The 23,953-nt window shown below is 38.5% G+C and overlaps 1 protein-coding gene across 2 annotated transcripts; it reads left to right on the top strand.

The window, feature by feature from the left end:
- The first annotated feature begins 509 nt into the window (after nucleotides 1-509).
- tsc1b (TSC complex subunit 1b) lies at nucleotides 510-22,212 on the top strand. 2 transcript variants are annotated; one of them, XM_079847821.1, is made up of 22 exons: nucleotides 510-588; nucleotides 3,725-3,978; nucleotides 4,094-4,197; nucleotides 5,628-5,780; nucleotides 5,889-6,030; nucleotides 6,227-6,381; nucleotides 7,282-7,355; nucleotides 7,454-7,632; nucleotides 9,275-9,393; nucleotides 10,845-11,010; nucleotides 11,138-11,256; nucleotides 11,540-11,636; nucleotides 12,036-12,131; nucleotides 12,240-12,852; nucleotides 14,360-14,403; nucleotides 15,252-15,418; nucleotides 15,631-15,813; nucleotides 16,399-16,509; nucleotides 16,704-16,826; nucleotides 16,926-17,113; nucleotides 17,268-17,441; nucleotides 19,937-22,212. In XM_079847821.1, exons 2-22 carry the CDS (start codon nucleotides 3,870-3,872, stop codon nucleotides 20,523-20,525), a joined length of 3,705 nt encoding a protein of 1,234 aa, XP_079703947.1. In that variant the 5' UTR covers nucleotides 510-588; nucleotides 3,725-3,869; the 3' UTR covers nucleotides 20,526-22,212. The 2 variants fall into 2 exon arrangements, with proteins under 2 accessions (XP_079703947.1, XP_079703948.1); XM_079847822.1 differs by having other exon boundaries at nucleotides 10,884-11,010.
- The last annotated feature ends 1,741 nt before the right edge of the window (nucleotides 22,213-23,953 follow it).

Below are 23,953 nucleotides of genomic sequence, written 5' to 3' on the forward strand. Positions count from 1 at the left end.
ATTATAGGCCTATTTGGATTTTAAGGTAGCCTAGTTTATTTTATTTTCCTCACCTTTATGTATTAATGTATTTATTGTTTAATGTTTAGGCTTATATTTAGGAAAAAGTAGCCTTCTTTAAAAAAATATATTTAGCCTATATTTAGATTTTAAGCTTGTTTACTTTCTTTTCTTCACTCTTATGTATGTATGTATGTTTTTTTAAAAGTTTATTTTAAATGTAAATAGTTTATACTGCTGGTCCAAATCAGCGTCTCCGTTCGCCACCTGAGTCACGCGAAAACCGCATTACAGAGCGCTGCATCCCTCCACCCTTCAGAAAAACAACTCAGGGCCTAGCTGCAGGATTCTCTAAAACTTTCATACACGAGTCTTAGTCCCCACAATCCACTGTATTTATAAAGTATGACTGCTGGTCATTTCTGAGAATATTCGCGTCATATATCAATGTTCTGCTTCCAGATACAGGCGTGTTTTTGAGCGCTCGGGGATTATTTCTCCTGCACAGTTGCGGATGGTGACAACTCAGGGAGGGGTTGTGAGGTGTTCAAGATGGCGGCGCCCTGTGGAGTGCAGTTGCTCTAACAGGTAAACAGGTTTATCAAACGATGTTTTTTTTGTGGTGATATTTGTACATCATACGCAGTGACAATCTAAATGTTAAATTTGCTCGCTCCTCGGAATTTTACGTGCAATTATAGAGTATTTCAGTCGTTGTTTCTGGTTTGCACTAAGCTTGTCGAAAATAAGGCTCTCCTGATTGGGACTGTCAGTGAAATAATAGTCCTCATTGATTGTTACAGTTTCGAAATGAATTTCTACAAATCTCCGCATGCATATGCTCGAGTTTAAGGGGGAGGTTGACATGCATGGGGGTATGTTACATTTGCTGGCGCATTTATGGAGACAGTCCCGCAGATTCTGGCCATTGTTCTCGCGCGCTGTTTACGCCAGTGGTCATTTCAACACAGAGCTACTGTCAGTGCATGCAGCCGAAAACACAACATCTATCTGCACATCTGCACATGTTTGCACTTCATTTTTATTATGCACCATGCATAGGTTAAAATACAGGCATAGGCTATGTTGTGGGTTTTGTTGCGCGTTTGCTTTAAAACAGAAATCCTTTTGCAGGCGAATCATGAAATGCAGTTTTAAGCTATTGCCTTTTTTTAATCTTATGATCACTGCCTACTGGCATAATTTGCACTATGACTCTCATGTCTTCTATATATATAATGTCACACACACACACACACATATATATATATATATATATATATATATATATATATATATATATATATATATAATTTTATCTTTATTATTTTGTTTTAAGTCTTATTTTTAAAACAATGCAGTCTGGTCACTTGCAGAAAACGCGTTTCTCTACCATTGTAATGATGTGTAAACGACATATAAACTGAGAGATTTGAGACCCAAAACTCAGTTAGGCTTTGAAAAGCAAGGAGTCTTCATGACAGCTTGTACACAACCTCTTTAAGGAATTTGTTTATGTGGCCCTAAACGTGGCATATAAAGCTTCTTTGTGCTGTTAACGGCCCTGTTTTCCAATTGGCAGGCGCAGCCACAGTTCGCGATGAGGTCGTCCAGAACTTCATCTTATTAGTGTTTCTTTTCCTCCTCAGTGTGATGCATGTTCTTATTTTGTGGAATACGATCATGACGGTAATCAATGAACTTCTTTGTATTTCCATTGAGGGGGTCAGCTTGCCATCACCCTTCCCTAGATGGTTGTCATCTTGCACAAGCTTATGCTTAGAGCAGTGCTTTGTGTTTTATAACAGCTGTTTGCTTGGTGGATAACTGGAATGGTCTCCAGCTAGGAGAAAGTGTTGTCTTATCATGTTGCATGTTTGGCTGTCAACTTGAGGTCTTGGTGATTCACATAATTCTCAAGATTAATCTGGTTAAGATGTAGGTTAAGACACAAATCAAAGAAAAATCGCTATTATATGGGGAAGATGTCCTGTTAAGCATCAGGGCTAGTGTGAGAGTGGTTCGAGCCAGTTGGATCTGTTACTAGAACTGGAACTTTTACTAGTCTTGCATTGTAGCATTGCCAACTATTATACATTTTTATATCATTTACATTCATACAAACAACAATTTGTATTTCTGTTATGTATTGTACACCATTTTGTAAACTGTGCTGATTTACCATTTCAAACTTCGGGGGTCAGTAAGAGTTTTAGTAATAATACTTTTATTTATTAAGGATGCATTAAATTGATCAAAAGTGACTGTAAAGACATTTATAATATTACTGAAGATTTCCATTTCAAATAAATGCTGTTCGTTTGAACTATTAATATTGAAAATATTAAGCATCACAACTGTTTTCAGCATTAATATAATAAGAAAATGTTTCTTGAGGACCAAATCCGTGTATTAGAATACTTTCTGAAGGATCACGTGACACTGAAGACTGGAGTAATGATGCTGAAAAATCAGCTTTTTAAAATATCTATATCCATCCATCCACAAATTTCTATAATTATTTATACATATTTTTTTTCTTTTTCCTTGCGTGTACAGATGTGTAAATGCATTGCACATGAAGCTGTTTATGATATTTGTGTTTACCCAGGGCCTGTGAAAATGTTGGCTGTACTTGTAACATTTTGAGCCACTGGCCTAGCATGCAAGCAAAAGCAATTTCTTGCTGATTAGCCCTAAATATGCTGCTCTATCACTCCAGTCATAGTTAAACTTCACTGCTCAACCTCAAAATAGTGTGTATAACATGATACAGTGTTCTTGTAGTATGTAGTCTATTCTAATCAGGCCATTGAGGCATGTCTCATGAATTTTCTTTGACTTCAGATAGTACTCGTTAACCTGATGTTGTCAGGCTGGTGTGACAACTGCTGACTTTTTGTCATGTTTGTGCAAGAACAGGTCGCAACATGTGAATCTTGTATGCTTCAGATTCATAATCTGTTGTTTACTTGCCTGAAACTTCCAACCCACGTTATCACAGTTGATGTTAATGAGATCTAGTACTCTTAATAATGATACATCATAATTCTCTGTGAACTTTCGTATGTTGCAATGTTTTTTTCTCACTCTTAAACTTGAAAAGTTTACTTAAAGGGGTCATGAACTGCTTTTTTTTAAAAGTATAATTTTCTCTGAGGTCCACTTATAATGTTAAAAAATATCTTAATTTAGAAGAAGTAATAAGCTATTTTCCTTTTTTTGACCCTCGAAATGGGATAACCTTTCACTGGTGAGAATGTGTTGGTTTGTGTTTTTATGTGTATTAACTCAATATTACAGGTTTTTTACTATTGTACTTTTACTATGGTAAATTTTTAATGTCGTGTTAGCTAACGCCTTAGTCTTGGTTGTATTGTGTTAGTTTAGCAAATCATCATCAAGTCTATTGCAGATATAGATTGCATCTAACTATAGTTGGAGACAGTCAACTTGTTCTTGAATGTTCACGGACCGGCTTTGACCGTTCCAATATGTCGGCCGGCTTGCGTATAGCGGCCCATAGAAACAGCCTCTAATGATATGTATATATTTATCTATGCAATAACCTCTTACATGTCAAAAGATCAAGGAAAATTTGATTTCTCAATTCATGACCCCTTTACTTATAGGCAGAAACTACAAAATGTTCTCATGAATATTTCATCGAGACCGGCACTTCTAGACAAGTGAAGTGATGTAAGGCCTCAAATGTCTCTTGCAGGTGTGCCTGGAGACTGTATCGACGGGCGGCCCTGGAACCCTTCCAGGCTGGACAGGACACGGGACGCTGTGAGAGTGACGTCTGAAAGTCCTTCCCCTCTCCCTTGACTGTTTCAGAGACCCGCCTCCGAACCCTCCATACCATCATGTCCAGGGAACAGCTCAGCGTAGGGGACCTGCTTCCTCTGCTGGAGACCTCTGACCTCCGCCAGCTGGATGAGATCAAGGGCCTTATCAATGAACACCTCAGCACAGGTCAAGCCAAGTTTGAAAGTTGAATTTTCAAACTTCTCGATATTTGCTACGTGATTCATATTCTCCATGCGTTTTATTGCATGACTGACAGTCAGTGTGGATTCATGTTTTGCAGATCGAGGGTCCGTGCTGCTGAACGGCTTGGTGGATTATTTCCTGGAGACCAACTCCGCCCAGGCAGTGCACATCCTGTCCTCAGTGAGGGAGCCACACGATAAGGTGAATGACTGCTCACTGATATCTCTTTTTTTTAGTGTTTTTCCCCCGGTTCTTTTTAATGTTTCACATTCAATTTAAATCCATGTTCCCTGGGCTTTTCTGCCAAAATGAAAGCTCCATGGTTCAAACTTTGAAAATGTAGACATTTCGTCATCAATTTTAGCATTATAATTTTACAGTTGTACTATATTAAAAAAAATAATAATCAACTAGTTTTGTCAACTAATTCTGTAACCCTGAGTTTGTTCAACTACCATCATGCTATGGGCCCCAGATTTTTGAAACCTAAAAATATGTTATAGAAAATACATTTTTGTAACTATATTTTGACTTCGCCTTATAGAAAACGTTATAGTTCCTGACAAGCCCCAGAGCATCTTTGATGTCATGCTATAGTATAGAAAAAAAATCAAAATATACAATTATTTCATGCAAAGAATTATTAATCGACATGCATTAAAAAGCTTGAGCACCGTTAAAATGTATTATAATATAACACATTTTTCACGTTTTTCCCAAATTCAACCATTAGTCAAGACTCGAGTCTCCAGAGTAAAAAAATTATAGCTTTTTAAAATAATAGATTTTTTCTCTGCAGATGCCCTACCCTACTAGCCTGGGTTTCCCCATGCTGCCTTGAGCGCAGCGCGATTTTTTTCACGCTGCTAGGCAGCCTGGATACCATGGACCAGATTTTCCCCTCAAAAAGGGAACCAATCACAGAACGGGGAGGGAGCAGCAAGACGATGACGACGTCTATGCGACACACCGAAGCAGTTTGTTTATATCTATGGATCCAACATGGCATCAGACGCGAAGTTACCTTTCGATGCAGCCTTAGATAGTGTTCTCAGTAGTTTAGAACGCAAGTTTATTTCGTCTTCTTCCTCGTCGAATTTCTGTCGCTCTACATACGTCATCTGGTATAATTGAAACGATTGGCTATGAGCTACGTACAGGCGCATTTGATAGACATTCGTAGTGCCCAATAAACGGCTCTGGGCATTCATAAATCACATCTCAAATATGAGAAAATGAACATGTGGTTCCCAGACCACGTCTCAATGAGAAAGAGGTCTGACGTTAGCCAGGCTACTACCCTACAAAATCACCCAATCATTCTAGAATGATTGTTTCCAAATAGCTCTATTCAAGTCATCTGGTTAATGTTTTTTTATATATCACAATAAATATATCAGTGTAATTGAGCACATACTATAGGTTTATATAATTTACGAACACCTGTCTAATATGAACAAATGAAAGGAGCTTTTCATCTAACCAGCATCATTTAAACTCCTCTGTGTATTTGTATTTTATTTCATTTATATTTAATAATAATAATAATAAATGTCTAGGGTAGTGAACAGTATTATTAACTGTTACGGTCTGGCCTGTAATGTGACTTGGCTGTGTTGTCTGTTTCTCAGCACCTTTTTGATAAAATGAATGAATGCATGGCTAAAGCCCCCTGTCGCCTGCCCACTCTCACTCTACTGGGTCACGTCGTCCGTAAGCAGCCGTCTTGGATCCACAAGATCGCTCGCTATCCGCTGCTGCTATCTCTCCTCAAATGCCTCAAGGTAAGCTCATCATGTTAAAGATCTTTCAGATATGCCTCTTGGTCTTGGTATCAAGTGCCTGGTTGTTTTGTAACATGCAGTATATATACGATAATTTGTGTGTTACAGACAGACACAGATGTTGTGGTTCTAATAACTGGAGTCCTGGTGCTCATCACACTATTACCCATGATTCCTCAAGCTGGCAAGCACCTCTATGAGTTTTTTGATATCTTTGGCCGTCTGGCTTCCTGGAATCTGAGAAACCCAGGTAAGGGTTACTAACATTCAAATACTGTATGACTCTGTTATGCAATATTTTTACCTCTGAGGTATGTATTATTATTCTTCAAAAGTCTCTGGATCAGTTTAGTCTCCCACAGAAATCCAGAAAATATTATGAGGGCTCTTTAAAGTAACAGACGAAATGATGGATAACTAGCTGTATGATCAATCTCTGTTGACAGGACACGTACCGGAGGTTTATCTCATCCACCTGCACGCAAGTGTCTACTCGCTCTTTCACCGGCTGTATGGGATGTACCCCTGCAATTTTGTGTCTTACTTGCGCTCCCATTACAGCATGAAGGAAAACATGGACACTTTTGAAGAGGTGGTCAAGGTGAGCTGTTAGTCATACAGTTTCCCAGGAGGTTTTCCAAATACATAAGATGTAAGGAAATTCCATCATTGTTTGCTCATCCTCGTTTTCCCTTACTTTTTGTTCAGTACAATAAAAGTAGAAGTGACAAACTGCCTAGTATGGATATGAGTAAGGATCTAGGATAGTAGCATGCATGAGTAATATATTGGTTATCGGTTAATATTATCAGTTGATAATTTATATATAAAATATATTATATAGATTATATATAATATATATTTATTTTTAATTTAAATAGACAAAATAGTATAGAATTTGATCAACCATTTATCAGTTATTAGCCAAAACATGAAAATAATGATTGGTATACACTATCGTTCAAAAGTTTGTAGTGGTAAGTTTTTTTTTTTTTTTTAATGGTTTTGAAAGTGCGTTTATTAGATCAAAAATATAGTAAAAGCATTAATATTGCAAAATGTTATTACAGTGTCACAGGATCCTCCAGAAATCATTCTAATATGCTTATTTGGTGCTAAAGAAACATTTCTATCAATGTTGAAAACAATTGAGCTGCTAATTATTATTTTTGTGGAATATTTTTGTGTTCATCTTTGATGAATAGAAAGTTTAAAAGAACAGCATTGATTTGAAATAGAAATATTTTGAAACATTATAAATGCCTTTACTGTGATTTTTGATTAATTTAATGCATTCATGACAGTATTAAGAAGTATTCATTTATTAAAAAAACTTTTGAATGGTAGTTTATGTCTGAATTGTAGTATTGCTGCATCAATAACCAGTAAATGTCCAAAAATGACAAAAAGTACCTTAAATTGACTTCTATTGCTAATAGTGATTCATTCAAATATAACTAGTCATGTTTACTTTGTATTTATGCCTTTATATGTATTTCAGCCCATGCTTGAACATGTCAGAATACACCCTGAGTTAGTGACCGGAACCAAGGACCATGAACTAGACCCCAGCCGGTGAGGCAATACTGAATCATGTCACTTATTTAATCGCATAAACCACAAATGTCACAGTCAACGTTTATCCTTCATTTGCTCTCTTTTTTTCTGTACAGGTGGAAGAGATTCGAGATCCACGATATTGTTATAGAGTGTGCCAAAGTCTCTCTGGATCCGAAGGAGGCGTACTGTGAAGAGGGCTATGCCAGCATGCCTGAGCATTTCTGTGCTCATCTACAACAACGTCCGGCTGATTGCACTGCCAGCCCTTACGGTGACTTCCACAGTAGCCACGGTAACACCCTCGTCCCGTCTGAATTACTTACTCAAACTTTGCATACTGGAATATAGCACTTAAAGAATGTCATATGATGCTATTTTAAAAGTTCATTATCTCTCTGGTGCTGCTTGCGTGGCGCTCAAAAATGACAGAATTTTTTTTTTATTAAAATGAAATGAATGTACTATATATACTAAATATATTTTTATTTGATAGTTTGTATTTTTAGGGGATTTTATATTACTAAATTATATTTATGGAATAGTTATGATCCATTTAATCACTTTTTGAGCATAGACCTAAAAAAGAAATTTCAAATTTAAACTGTAATAAATCTTGAAATAATTTATAGCACAGACTTAAGTTTGGTCTCTTTTTAAAGAAGACACTTGGCAGATTATTGCTGAAGTGAAAAAAGTTAAACTAAAGAAAAGTTATAGAAGTTTAAGTTTATTATTATAAAAACGGCATAAAAATACTATTTTTAAGTTTTATATGAAATGTATATTGTCCAAAACATGTTTTATTCTAAAACTGTGAGAAAGTTGAAGCCATAATTTCAAACAAGTTGTTCCAAATTTGAGGTTGATGTGCCAAAACCTTTCCCAAGTTTCGTACCATTTAAAATTTTAAAAAACCTAAACTTAAATTAACCAAACAACACCAGAAGGTTTGATTATTGGGTGCAATAGAATATGTTAACATGCTTTAATGTTCAAAAACACGCCCCTTACCATAATTGTGAGTTTCAGCTTCCAAGGCATCTAAAGCAATTGATAACACACAGTTAACAATGTCATCGGTATAGCCTAAGTCGGTTTCAAGCCGATCGATCTGAAACAATTTAGTAAGCACGCCTTAAACAGAACGTTTCACAGTGATACGTTTTTGTTTTGTAACTCTTTTACCTTTAGAGATACAACATTATAATGGTTTAATTTGCCTTCTTCACTGTAACAACTTTATGTCCTGAAATAAACTTTGTCCATATACAGAAGTGTATATTTCTAATTTATTTAAGTGTGTATAGCCGGCTTTGTATTCATCCAGGTTCAGGAAGCTTTCCTGCATAAAATGCGCTGTACACAAGCTAACTTTTGGGTTGTACTGCTCAGGAACAGCGTTATAAATAAATCTAAACCACTGATTCCTAATTTCATCCATTTTCGGAAGGCCAAAGAAAGGGGTTTTGCTTTTGCCTTTAGGTGGGCATTATGCTAATATTTCACGTTGTGATGCATATGTAGATTTAACATTTAGTCTTCAACATAGAATTAATCCCTTTGTGAGAGACTTTAAGCTTTGTAACTTTGCAGATCGTATACATGCACAAACAGATACATTACGCACTAAAGGAAAAGGAAAACATTAAAAAGCATCATATGGTTTTTTTTTATCCTAGAGATAGTGTTGTTACTATATAAATAGATGAAAGGTCATGAGTTCAGTTCCCAGGGAATGTGTGAAGTGATTAAATGTATATCTTTAATTCACGACTAAATAAAAGCATCAGCCAAACGCATAAATGTATTTGGAAATGAAGTTAGACAGCTTAACCAGCATTCTAATTCAGTCACAGTCTATTTTCAGGCAAACTCTGCTTTTCTAGCAGTGACAGGATGTTTTTTGTGAATATCATTTTTCTCTCCCTTTCCAGGAAGTTCTTCCTCAGCTCATTACTCCACCCCTCGTCAGCCTGTCGTCCCTCCCTTGGCCCTGTCCTCTTTCTCAGGGAATCAGCCCCCCTATCGCAGCCCCACTGGAACCCGTCGGCAGGTAAGAGCACAACCAATGGTGTGAGTTTGATGTGAAGTGGAACTACCTGTTTGAATCCAAGGAATCAGTGCTCTGCTTATAAAATGTGCAAATAAACTGATCCAGTGCAGGAATTGGCATCTGCTTCCCTCCTCCCTCTTGTTGTTTGTCAGCTTGTCAGCTGTTGTCCATAAATCACCCATCCCTGAACCCCTCCCTTCCCGTTGCACACCAGAGCTTGCCCTCCCTCTCCCACCATGAATCATCTCCTTGTTCTCCAGGCAGTCTGAGGAGCTGAGAGGAAAGGAGGGGAGAGGAGAGGTGTTGAGTCATTCCGGTGGGTGTGCAGGGCTTTAAAAAGAGAGAAACATGCCATCTCTTAGCTGACGCAGAAACGGTTGTCTTGACAATGTGAATGACGCAAGAGCTCTTTCTCTTGGTCTGTCACCTCCCACTATCAGGACTTTTATTCTGAACGCTCTGCTGATGGAAAACAAACAGCATTGTGTTTGTGTTCTAATGAGGCTCATAGCTATTGACATTTGGTCATATGTTAATGTTTTTTGGTGTGATCATGGTTCAGATTTCTCACAATTCAAGATTTGGCTATGTGATCACAATTATGTTGTGATTTGATACTTTCGATTAGTGGGGCACTGATAGGGGATGCAGATAATGGCTATTTTAACACTGAGATTGGCAGTCAGATCCCTATCAGACAGTGTTTTTTCAATGTGCTCTCAAAGGGAAGGTGCTTTTTAAAATATAGTACTTTTGCAGAGTTATATAATATATCACTTTAAGTTAGTGCTAGATCTTGATCTAAATCTTAAAATAGGCAGAAACATTTAAATATACAATATTGGCTGATAAAAATATGCAGTATTTTTTGCACATAACCAATATGTGCTTCCCTTTTTACTTAACTACACTTTTGCAAGCGTTATGGTATATCATGCCGCAATTTGCAAACACATTGTGAAACTGCTGGTAAAAGTTTACTTTTGGTGAAATGTCAATGTGTATACGCTACTGTTAAAAAGTTTTGGGTTGGTAAGTTTTTGTTTTTTATGTTTTTGAAAGAGTGCTCAGCAAGGTGGCACAAACTACTGTGGAAACAGTAAGATTGTGAAATATTACAATTTAAATAAATGTATTCCTTTGATGACAGCTGAATTTTTCTAATATGTTGCTCAAGAAACTTTCCTTACTAATTTTGAAAACAGTTGTGCTGCGAAGTATTTTTGTGGAAACTGGGATAATTTTTTTTTCTGGGTTCTTTGATGAATAAAAAGTTCAAAAGAACAATATTTACTTAAAACAGTAATCCGTTGTAACAATGTAAAAGTTATCGCTGTCACTTTTGCGACTAATTTAATGTGTCTTTGCTGAATAAATTATTAATTTCTAAAATCTTACCCTCTGAAGAAGCAGTCAAGGGACTTATTTTGTGTGTGCTTGTTTATTTATAGAACTCCAGCTGTGAATTTAATGCAACATATGGTGTTAAGGATTCCCTTTGGAGCCCCTCCTCCCACTGTGGAATGGCCACACCCCCTTCCTCCCGTGGGATGTCACCGAACCCGGAACTGTCCCAGAGTGCCTCTTACCTATCGAGCCGCCTCTACAGCACACCCGGTGACTATACTGTCTATGCTTGTCCGCAAACAACTTTGATATTTAGCATGTTGGGAGAGGTAGCCACATCAGGGTGTTCGTTTCCTCAAGCACTAGTATGAATTTGGTCTTGTCATCTTTCCTGCAGCGGGTGGCAAAGTCACCCCGTCATCCAGCACCCCTGCGGCCGCCTCACCTCCTCCCAGCTTCTCCGATGACTTTACCCCTGTGTCTCTGCCACGCAGTACCGCTAGCCCACCATGCAAGGTACTTTTGTAGAGGATGAACTTTGGTGCAAATCTGTAGTATTTCTTAATGAGATATTCTGCAGAATACTAAAAGATATTTTGAAAATTGTTTTTGTCAAAAATAGTTGAAACGTTCTTCATTGAAGACAGATTTTAAATTTTTAAGTGAACCGTTCCCTTTAAGACTTCCTATACCTTCCCTTGTTAAAACAACTTCAAGTCTGCTCTGAGATTGTGTATATGCTAACTTTGCTTGTGTATAGTTTTACTACAAGCTCTTTTAACTTTTATGTGCTCCATAGGACGGTAGACCTTTAGACCACACCAAACCCGTCTTGGTCAGACAGGAGCCAGTCAGAGAGCTTGAGAAAATTGGACATGAAACGATCAATCACAGAGGTATGTTACGAGTAAGAATTGTTTTATCATAATTAACATAGCCTGATATTGAAGTAAAGGTTTGATTTTCTTTAAAGAGTTAGTAGAACTATTTCTTTAACCTTTGGCATGGTTAACATTTTAAAGTGCTGAGCGGAAAAGGCAAGTGCTATGGGTCGTTCACATCAAGGATGGTATACGATAACTATAACTTTTTAACAATCATTGGAATTCTTTGAGTCCACACCACAACTCTAACAAGACACAGAAAAATTATATTGTTGGAAAAACTTTCAGATTTTTTTTTTACAGCTGATTGACAGCCAATCAGAATCCACCTATATTGTTATAGTTATCATTCTTGTTGTGAATGGGCCTTTAGAGTGTCATTATTAAGACCGAGTCTTTCATCTGACCCAGATGGAAGAGGTGAGAACATGCCAATGACACTGACCGAGCTCTCCGTGTACATGAAGGAGCAAGAACAAATGAGGATCGAGAAAGAGCGGGAAGATGGTATGAACTAGTGTTTCTTTTACACTCACACTTCCACAGTTGTGTCCTTCCACAACAGACAAACTAATCCATTAAACAACAATCATTTTCTGTCTCCCATCCTGTCAGCTGCCATCACAGAGGAGCTTCTGAAGTTAACCGAGGAGAAGGAAGATTTAGCCGGCCTTCGTGGCTTTGACTCTCCGTTCTTCAACACCACGGAGACCCTGACCGGCACGCAAGAGAAACCCCTGCCCTCTTCTATCCTTTGCGGCTTGATTAGAGACCCTCACAACGCCATCTCAACACCTGACAAGACTGAGATCACACCCGGGGACAGAGGAAGAGTGAGTAGAGGCCCGTCCCAGGAGCAGCCCTGGTCTTTCCAGCCAGTGTTCATGCCCATCGAACACCCAACGCACAGCAAACTCCATCGGAGCTCTTCCGCACCAGAGGACGAGGCCCTGAAATATGGCCTCTGCTCCCCTAGCCCGTGCAAGCCGCCACCCCTGCCGTACGAGGCTCTGTTTGACATGGCCCTGCCTCGGGCAGCCTCTCTCTTCGTAAAGAGGAAGACCTCAGAGATTGTGCAGCGAGTTTCCTTTGAGAGGTTCCAGAGAGGTGATGTGAGCAAGCAAGGGGAGGAGGAGGGTGTGGAGGGGGTTGTGTCTGCCTCCCCCCTGGAGGTGCTGGATCGCCTCGTGCAGCAGGGCGGTGACGCCCATGACAAAGTGCTAAAGAGGTAAGCACTTTTGCTTTCACGTTTCGCAATGATTCAAGCTTGTGGTCATGTGTGTTAAAGATCTTAGTTTGTTATCAAAAGTGTGCAAGTTCAAATCAATGTTCAAATGTATGATCAATGGGTTGTCTCTGTTGTGTCCTTGAGACACTTGTGAACCCTAACCAGACTTTCCATTATTCTACCAAAACACGTGAAATGACAAAATCAAAGCCAATCAAGGCCTATTTGGAGAGGGCCTACTTTCAAGTGGTCCTGGCAAGTTCGTACCCCCAAGTCATTGGCATTTGTTATTAAGTCAAGTCTAATCAGCTATATTTATATATGTTCTATACAGTACAGATTGTTTCAAAGCAGCTTCACAGTAATAAACAGGAAAATAACAGAATCAATGATGCAGACTTCTAAGACGAATTCAAATTCTTCAGTAAAGCAACTCCAAAAAAAGGCAATAGTGTCCTCATTTAGCGCAAGTCAGTTCAGTGTTGAGTCAGTTCAATGACTTCAATGACAAAGTTCATCAATAATGAAATGAGTTCAATTCAGCTATTAGCAACTCTACAGAAGGCAACAGTGGTGTTATTCAGCTTTTAATTATAGTGTCTGTTCTCTAACTGAACTAAATGATTTTTATTAGGTTACTATTGACTGAGTAACTATTATAGTCTCTGTCGCTCTCTCTCGCACGTATTTGATCTCAACAAAAATATCACTCGCAAATGAATATTTTTGGTCGACCGTTTTAAGCGCAGTCTGGAGCCCTGATAACTGTCGATTTTGGAAAATTCATTAATTATGAAACGAGTTCAGTTCAGCTATAAAGAAGCTCTACAGAGACAAGAGTGTCATCATCCAGCTCAACTCAGTTCAAGTTTTGTTCTCATCTGCCATTTCTATAATATAGATCAGTGTTTTTACAATGTCTCAAATTGACTGTAAAATTCTGGAGTTGAGTAACACTGATTCAGATTTCAGAGTTTGCTTGGTCATTCATGTGGTTGGGATTCTTGGAATTACGATATTTTCGACTCCACTTGAACATCTTAACAGCCATGTAGCAACATGCCAACAACAACAACCCAGAACACCCTAAAACAATCTAGTTTAGTTTCCAATCTATAAGACTTGCTAAAGGGGCTCTTTAAGAAGAACTGGATCAGACTAGTTACAGATTTGCCCATTAACTCGCTATCACACTGAAACAACTGTCTGCTTTGTCCTGTGTCACATCCACTGCCACGCAAATCAGTCCACAGCGCAACAGCAGAGCCTGTGTTAACCAAAAACAATCAGAGCTCTTTCTGTCTCTCTCTCTTCCTGGCCTGTACAGGCCATATCCGAAAACACATAATTGAGGTGTTTTGGCTCTGGTCAGAGAGGGTTCTGTGAGAAAAGGCTTGCTCTGCCAGAAAAGCAGTGCGTCCGAAATTATTTTCACATTGCCACTGACCTTGTTGATTCCCTGTGTTTTTTTCCCCTCTTTTTCCAACATTTCCGCAATCACTCTCAGATTGCCCCTGCCAAGCAAGTCAGCTGACTGGACACACTTTGGAGGTAAACAACCATTGCATGAGCACACATTCAGCTACTTGTGGAAAAGTGGTTCTTTCAGAGTACAGAGAAATAAAAAAATTCTGTTTTCAGCCGGGGATAAACATTTAAATGAGTATTAAAGATGTAGTACAACCGAAAATGAACATTCTGCCATCATTTACTCACCCTCATGGCTTCAAAAGTTTGAAGTATGATATTTTGAAGAACAATGGTAATTCAACCGTTTTGGACCCAATTCAATTTCATTGTAAAAATATATATATACTTTATGTTCCACAAAAGAAAAGCGCTAAATGACAACATTTTTGAGTAAACTAAGTAATTTGTACATTTAAAATAACAATTTATACCTAAAGTTACGGATCATGCTTTAGACATATTTAAAATATACACTTGCATGTACACTTGTACTTAAATGTGCCATAGAAAATACTATTTTCATCTTCTCAGGGTGGACCCCGTATGGTGGCGGCCATCTTTATTATCATGTGACAAGCTGATTAATGCACACTTTATTTCAGTAACACCCCTATTACCAGACACTTTTAGTTGTGTAATAAATTAGTAATGGGTGACAAATATACCTATCTTTAACCTATCCTATACCTATATTTAATGGTGTTAGTAACTGAAACCTTGGATGTTTTAAGAACCCTGCCCAAAAAAAGGGCACTGGCAAAACATCTATTTTAATGTTTAAATTCAATATTTTTGATTTATATGATGCTTGAAAAGAGCTACTTTTAAATGGCCTTCATTGGAGAAAGATGCTTTTTGCAAGCAGAATAAAAAAAAGTCTTTATTACTTTAATGCTTAAATCTGAATAATCTATCTTTCTCATGCACAGGTTCTGCTCCTCTGGACGAGCTGCAGACACTGCGCAGTCAGCTTCTGCTGCTCCACAACCAGCTCCTGTACGAGCGCTACAAGCGAGAGCAGCATGCTGTACGTAACCGACGTCTGCTTCGGCGCATCATCAATGCTACCGCGCTCGAGGAGCAGAACAACGCCATGGTAACTTTAAACACAATTTCATGACCTTTTGAAAAGCGTTCGGTTTAAGTCATCGGTTAGAATTAATGCCACTAGATTTAAAATATTGAACTGTAAATAGTTCTCTTTTTCGCAAGGCTAGTTTAGTGGCACCAGACATTCACCTTTGTTGACCACTAGAGGGTGGCAGAGACTAATGCAGTTGATTTGTAAATCTGTGTTTGTTTCAACAGAAGGACCAGCTGAACCTGCAGAGTGTGGATATCTTGTCTCTGAGAGAAAGTCTGCAGGTGGAGCAGCAGAGATACCGACAGCTCTGGGACGACCGAGAGACTGTAGTTACACGCCTGCACAGCCAGATTCGCCAACTACAGCAGGCCAGGGATGACTACTACACCAAAAACCAAGAGTTACAGGTGCTTTAAACACTTCTCTCTTATTGACTCACACATAGTAATATTTTTTTGTATATTTTTGAAAGAAATCTTTTATTGCGCATCAAGGCTGCATTTATTTGATCAAAAATGCAGTAAAAACAGTAATATTGTGAAAATTTTTTTTCTAGTTTATTAGTTTAAATTGAATTTATTCATGTCATGGCAAAGCTGAATTTTCGGAAGCCATTACTCCAGCTTCAGTGTCCCATGATCCTTCAGAAATAATGCGAATATACTAATTTGCTGCTCAAGAGACATTTCTTATAATTCTAAATGTTAAAAACAGCTTTATATTTTTTGTGGAACCCCCCACCCCAGGATACTTTGAAGTCAAATTTGATGCATTTATTTGAAATAGCAAAGATATTTTATAAAAAAAGAGATCTGTCACTTTTGAGCAATTTAATGTATCCTACCTTAATAATAAAAAATAAGTTGTATAAAAAAAACTTACTGAGCCCAAACTTTTGAATGGTAGTGTATTTTATTTAATGGTAGCAAATGAGGCCACAACATTCAGAAACAGGATGATGATTTACTATGCATCTGTGATACTCCTCTCAGAGTAAGTTACAAGAATGCCAGAAGCGAATAGGTGAGATGGAGGCGGAGCTTCAGAAGGCGAATAACAAGGTGTGCCACACGGGACACCTGCTGAACCAACTCACTGTCAAGGTAAAAATAATCACCCCTTGTCTCTTGAGCTAAAAAAAAGAGACAGTTTAAGTGTATTTCCTGTTGTAAATGGAGATTTTTTTTAAAAAAATTTGGAGTGAACTGTTCCTTTAATTTTTTGAGTATTTTGTGATTGTGTCATTATCATCATTATTTTCCCCTATCATCATTTTTTTTTTTTTTTTTTTTTTTAGTTGTCGTCGAGTGAAAGTATTCAACAGCAGTTGAGTTTTCTGAATAAGCAGCTGTTGCTCTTGGGAGAAGCTCATAAACTGTGTGTTCAGGAGCTGCATCAGGCTGGACCGGATACTAGCAAGGTACAAGTCAAAAGAACAAAATACCCAGCATCTCTTTCATCTTTGCCATAAATCAGATTTACGTTATATTCTCTGTCTTCCTCCACCTCTCTCCTGTAGGAGGTGCAGATGCTGCAGATGTCCTGGGGGAAGGAGACAGAGCGTCTTAAGCAGAATCTGTTACTTCAGAGCCAAAAGCTGGATGCTGCTCAGCAGAGGGTGGCGGAGCTGGAGACTCAAATCTCGAAGAAAGAGCACCTGATTGCAGAACAAAAGAAGTTTCTTGAAGATGTCAAGGCTCAGGCCAAGTATGATCTGAAGGCTGTTTATACCATACAAACAACTTATCTTCACATTATTAACTCTTGAAACCTCCCACTCTGTGTTCTATATGATATTCTTTCTTGTTTAATTTCATCATTTTACAATGTCTGACAACTGTTCTTATTCGCCTTGGCTTAGAGGGGAACTGCACGCCTCTGAGAGCAGATATCAGGCACAGAGGCGGGTAACTCTGGCTCTGCAGACTGAGCTTTTGCAGCTTTACAGCAGGCTGGAAACAGAAGACTCCTCTGCCACTGCTTTAGCCTTACCGGCAGAGGGCGCCACTGAGCCCCGCAGTTCCACCGAGCCCAGGTAGGACTGAAAAAACCTGAAAACTATAGTATAAATCAAATATAAGCAGGTACGTTGCATTTTGTCCGGTCCAACCTACTATTACTTCTGTATTTGTATGATTTTATGATATGCCATTGGCAAAAAATTGTTGGCAAATGTAACTGCTTTCTATTCATTATTAAAAGCACACTTAAGTACTTCGATACCACAGCTAAAACTACTAGCCTAACTAATAAAAGACAAGTGAACAGTCAGCAATAAAATAAGAACAAATACTCTAATTACAAGCATAGATAAATGCAATAGAATAAAGTTACAAATAAAGTAAAGTCTAACAGGAATATCAATGTACAGAAATGTAAAATAACAAATGAGACAACTGTCTATTTCTGCAGATATATTTGTCATTCAAAAATGGAAACCGACGCTGCAGATACACAAACCGTAAACAAAGCAGTGCGTGCTTACCGTTTTGAATATCGATACTGCTGATCACTTTCTTTATTCCACTCCGCTCATGTTAATATTAAAATATTCGCCAAGGAACACTCGGTTAAGATGAAGTAAAATTAGAACAGCCTTCTGTACCGTTTTGACTTCTTTGCTTGCTGTTTTTCTATTATTCTCATGCACTGACTCATTCACTAAGCTGAACAGCCAGAGTTCTCTGCATGATGAATCGGCCCCAAAAAAAACAGACGGTGTCCGACTAGAGCCAAAGGTGCGGAACTCAACAAAGAAATACGTTGAAAACAGCCTGACGTTACCCGACGGCTGATCGTTGGCTTGGTGTGTCCCAGGCTTTAGAGAATTCTTGCTGAGACTATTTTGAGTATTTTGACATCATTTTGTGTGTATGTCTGTTCAAGCGCAAGAAGACACGAAAGAGGAATCAATTCGGTGTTCGCGATAACAGTGCGCATGTTCCAAATTGAGGCCGCCTTTTGCGCTTAAAGCTCCAATATGTAAAAAAAAATTGACCACAAGAGGGCGCAGTTTCCAACAATAACAAAGGCGAAGCTTGATGACGCTATGAAGGAGGTGACGATGGGAGATGACGTTTTTAATGCGTTTTCACCATCTAGCGATGTATCTAAATGGAATTAATGAATCATGATCACGGATGAGGTAATTTATTCAAGGAACGTGAAATGTTATGCTATATTATCCCGTTACAACTTACAGCTATTTATCAAATGATTTGTTGGGTTAATGTTGTGCAGTTTTACGTGTTTATGGTTAATGCCGTGTTGTTTAACGTGTTCAAACCAATCGTTCTAAAGTAGGCCTATATTTGAACAACATTTGCAAGTAATGACTAAATATAATTTTTTAACAACACATATCCGATTGTATTTAATTGTACTGCCATAATCTCGGTCACCACACGTGATAAAAAGCCTTACCGAAGTACAAAGAGCAATATAACTTTGTTTATAAGTGCTATTATTGACAGTTGCATGTGTTGCTGGAAAACACATAAAAAATGCTACAGTGACAGAATGTACAGGCATGTGGTGTAATTCATATCTATTAAAATCATCTTTACTGTAACTATTACGTTACTTGTACAATAAAAAAATAATTGTTTTGCTTACCTGTCTATCAATACACTCGCGAGAGCAGAGTCTCTGTCAAGTCCAAGATTGTCGCGCAGCTCTCTCCATCTCAAAAACGCCTGGCCGATATTTATCCGGGTTTTATTCCTCCGTTTGTCACACAGTCTGCGTGTATCCGAATATGGACGCTTTCGTTTTGTTGGCACTTCAATACTCGCCAAAGAGTAATCGTGATCCATAACAACGATAACCATACAGTCTATGGCTATAACGCTATAACCACCACTTCTGAATTTGATCATGTGATATTTCGGTGTGGTGGAATATCACATGGTCCACACCGGAAAGGATAGTGCGGACATTGCGTCACTGAGAGGCGACATTTCTTTTCCGAGACGGACAGTTATTTAAAGTCGGAATTTCTCTGAAATAAAAAATCTTTGGAGACTTTTGAGATATTGTAAGTACACAACTGGAGGAAATATATCACACTGTGCAAGTTATTTTCGGAAATTTTATTACAAAATTGTTACATATTGGACCTTTAAATGGTTTAAAATCATTTGAATGTGTAGATTGGCAAGACAAAACTTTCACTCTATGATGGTTAAACTTTGGAATTAATCATATGTGTGATATATGGGGAATGGCTAGGTAATTTTTCATTATTTTTCATCCTATATTAATTTTATTTTTGTGTTATAGTTATATCTTGCATATCTAATAATTCTCTTTCCAAAGAACTTGCCTTTATTACTGTACGAAAAAGGTAATAGGACACCAATTTGTTTCCTGTTTTTGTGTCATGTTAATTAATGGGTCTGTTTGTGGGTTACTTGATTATTGTGCATTTTCTGGCATTTTGGAGCCCCCCCCCCCCCAAACCCCCAATCTCATTGTTGCATAACATTCTTAAGATTGTGACATTTTTTCTGGTTGTTTCTGGTGTCACAGTGTCATAGTGGTGGACGGCGCAGTAAAAACAGCCACCAAAGAGGACGGCAAATCATCTCAGTCTCCGCGTGGCAATGGCAGCACTTTATCTCCAGGGCAGCCCAAGGCCAGCCCTTCCCCGACCAACTCTGTAAACGGCAATCGAGACACTCCCCCACCTGTCCTAGTGGAACCGCCCCCTCACCGTCCTCATTCCCCGCTGGGACCCCCAGGACCCATGGTCCCTTCTGACACCCCGGTCACCGTAGGCTCCTACCCCAGCGCCAAGAGCTTTCTGGGTATGCGGGCAAGAGAGCTGTTCCGGAACAAAAGCGAGAGCCAGTGTGACGAGGATGAAGCCCCGCCTCCGCGTCTCACTGGCCTATCGCAGGGCCTGAAGACTGAGCTCTGCGTGGAGCCGACAACAAAGAGTACGCCCATCTCCACTGCTGCGCAGAGCTTCACGCTCATCACATCTGCTAAAGAAAGCCAACCTGATGCTCAGAGAGCCAAAAACCGCAACACGTATGGCTCACGATGCCCAGAGAGGCCCAGGCAGCAACCGTTAAGGATCATGGACTATAACGAAAGTCATCAGGAGCACAGCTAAAGTTATGGGGAAATGGTGAAAAAGAGGGAGGTGGAGATGTGCGAATTTAGATTATTAGAGCATAAGGCAAGACTCTTTCAATTTTCAGTGTTATCTGTCACATTTCCACAAGCCGACAACAGGATTTGGAGTCAATAAATCAGTAAAACCCTCACCAAGATTAGATAATTGGAAAGCATGGACTAAAACAGCGTGTGTAGAGGTGGTCACACAATGTCTTTTAGTTACCCCACTGCGTTGTTCACCAGAAATGTCACCGCTGCTTCTCGTATTTTTTCTTTTTTTGCTAATTTATCCGCTCCCTTTATCCAAGTAATTCTTGCAGCATGTGAAAGCTTTGCATTTAGGCTGTGAGAAGCAATATAAGTTGATACATTTGTAGTAATGGTACAATGCTTACACCCCCTCACAGCTCACCCGCACAGAGCTGAAGTGTGTGTTTGGATGCCAGGAGGCGGGGCGGTCAGTCGGTTGGACGGTCGTCTTGTGCCAAGCAGGAGTCAGCGTTTCTTTAAAACCCATCAGGTTTTACCTTTTAGACATGTCAAGCTCAAGTCATGTTGATCTTTACTATGTTTCTGTGTATGTGCGATGTCTGTCTGTCTGTCTGTCTGTCTGTGTGTATGGAACAAGATGGCCTGTATCCCAGACTTGATTCTGGGTTAAATTGCACTGTCAGTTGTTCATTACAGAAAAAATCTGGATACAAGAAATGATACAGCCAAATGAGAGGAAGGTTCGACATGTTTTTATATTTTTTTAATTATTTATTTTTTGTCCTATCCTCCTTTTTAGCTTTTCAAGTATTACCAGTCACGCTCACCAGTGCTTTTAAAAGTTATATTGCATTGAACAACAGCCATAGATTACTAGTCAAACCTGGGAATCTTATCCTTCTGTAATCTCTATAAAACATCATAATTAAAATCTAGATGGCCATTTTGAAGCCTTATCCTACTATTAAATAAAAGTAATTCGCTTTGACAGTACTAACCTTTAGTCATCATATTCGCTCGGTAACTGAAAATATTATGAATGATCTGTCTTTTTTTCTCTCTCACTTTAGCGCACTGCAGATGTTCAAGTATATTATTACTAAATTTGCTTCCTGAGTGCCAAATACTCAATAAGACAGTATTTTGTAGGGCTTTAAATGTACTGGTTTTTGTTGTATTATTCGAGCACATTATTTCTTATACTACCACATATCAGTTTGAGGGGGTAAATACAAGACTCAAGTTTTGTCGAGCTGGAAGTATGTGGACTGTAGCGATGAGAGCTATATGATGCCAAGTAAACAGTGTAAAATATCTCGGCATTTCCACAAAATGGCTACGTTGCTAGTCAAGTGTCATATACGAATTGCAGATGTGATAAGTCATACTCAAATTGTTCCCAAATCCTGTTGTCCCCTTGAAGTCTCTGCTGTTCCTTCTGCCTTGCTATCTAGAGCATGTACAACAATCCTCTTTTAATGCCAACAGCAGGAACTATGACTTAAGATACAAGGTACAATCAGCGTGAAATGAAAGGAACGTTTGAATATTAGCTCCTTTGCTGGAGATGAAGGTTCTGGCGGTTTGTTGTGGGAGGGAAGGAAGGGTCGGTTGGAAAAGGTTCTTAAAGCAGTTGCTTGTGTTAACTGTGAATGACAAAAATAAAATCGTCTTCAATGTTTTGCACTACAGATTTGGTGTTGTCTTGATTATTTTCCTCCTCGATTAATTTCGCTTTGATGTCTGGAATGGGAATGTAATGCAATTTTAGGCCTACAAGCTATGCTGGGAAGAAAACATCACTTCATTGGCTGTTGCCTTTAATGATTTGAAGCTGATTAAAAAAATTACGACGTTTGCAACCGGAAGAAATAGACTTGCATTTCAACTCCGTTTTCTTTTGATTGAGCACCCGGTGAAGGGATGTTTGCATAGTTACTACTTTGAATTAATGTTTAATTAGCCATAATTGAATGCATTATAATTTAAAACCTAATAAACAATACTTTAGAAGACTTGGAACACCATACAGGACTCAGGAGTTGAACCACTTTTATGGTGTCTTTTTGTGTCTGTCTTTAGTTTTGTTATCTTTAGTCGCTTACTGACTTTGTATTGAAAGACATTTTATTCAAATTTCTCCTTTTGTGTTCCACAGGTGAAAGACATATTTGTTTTGAACAACGTGAATGAGTAGTTTCTGTATGGAACTATGTTTAAGTTCCAAATAATGTTTAGGATCATAGCATTTTCTCCTAATTGAAGACATTTAAAATATATATTTTTATTATTGGCAAAAACGCTGATAAAACAGTTTTACAAACTGACAAAAAAGTAAGCAGATAATCATCAGCAATATTCATCCACAAAGAAGTTCTTCACGTGATCGACGACTAGAGGGCACTGTTGCTCTTGATTATCAACCATCAGTCAACAGGTGCAGTCGAAACGCTATTGAGCGTTATGGCTCAAGGCAAGCATATCTGCAGATTAGCATGCGTGTTCGTTTGAGGTCAAACGATAGATTGCATGCAACTTTTTGCCCTTCCCTGCGAAAAACATACAGTTCTGTAAGATTTAGTAGATGTCCTGGTCTTGACACTAGCTTGCTGGTCTTCGCTGGTCCTCCTCGTCTCGTCAGTTGGCTGGTTTTAAAGTGGTTTGAGTATGAACATCCAGTTTACTAATCCAGTTTTGGCCTGGCTGGGAGACCACCAGTTTTCCCCACCATTTTAATATTATAATTTAAGTTAGGCCTGTTTACTTACAAAAACAGTCATTTTCATCTATTAAGCCAGATGTCCAAATAGCATTTTTGTGAACCAAATGGAGTTCAAACAGCTTACAGTGACCTAAACATATGGCACCTATGGTGCAATTATTCCCTCTCTGGGCGTCTTGTTTAAATTCAGTGGCAGAGTGAAACACGACGAGAGCTACTACAGCTGAGAAAGTAAGATTAGTTTATCAAACGTGTGCATATGTAGGACTATTTCATGACTGAGTCAAAAAAAAATAAAAAAATCTTATGTTTAATTTAGCAGTACTCTGAGGGGTCAGGGAAACTGATGCAGAATAATTGGACGCAGAGGGAATCCATACCAATTTGTGATTTCAGAATCTACTTGAGAAATTAGATGTCAGTGCAAATATGAAATTGCTCCTCAATGTTTTCAAAGATTGTATGAAATTTTAAGTATAAATCTTAAGTATTCACAGCAAAGGGATTTTTCTCTTCGCTCTTTGCCAACTTGAAATGCAACCCAGTGAAATTGTCAGGGCACAGGAGGAGGCAAGCCGTTGGAGTTAAAGCAGTGCCATGCAGTCATGATTGGGCTATAAAGAGTCTTATTTTTATTTCATTATTTCTCCTTTTTCTCTTGAAAGTGATGTAGATTCCTGGTATCAAGGGCTCATCTTTATTATTTTTTT

The sequence above is a fragment of the Squalius cephalus genome, assembly GCF_949319135.1.
Source record: "Squalius cephalus genome assembly, chromosome: 17".
Taxonomy (NCBI): Eukaryota; Metazoa; Chordata; class Actinopteri; order Cypriniformes; family Leuciscidae; genus Squalius; species Squalius cephalus.

Excerpts from the sequence above, each read along its gene's own strand:
- tsc1b (XM_079847821.1), top strand. The coding sequence starts at position 3,870 with ATGTCCAGGGAACAGCTCAGCGTAGGGGACCTGCTTCCTCTGCTGGAG. Across the intron at positions 5,781-5,888 it reads CTCTCCTCAAATGCCTCAAG|ACAGACACAGATGTTGTGGT; the intron begins GTAAGCTCATCA and ends TGTGTGTTACAG. Across the intron at positions 16,827-16,925 it reads CTGGACCGGATACTAGCAAG|GAGGTGCAGATGCTGCAGAT; the intron begins GTACAAGTCAAA and ends TCTCTCCTGTAG.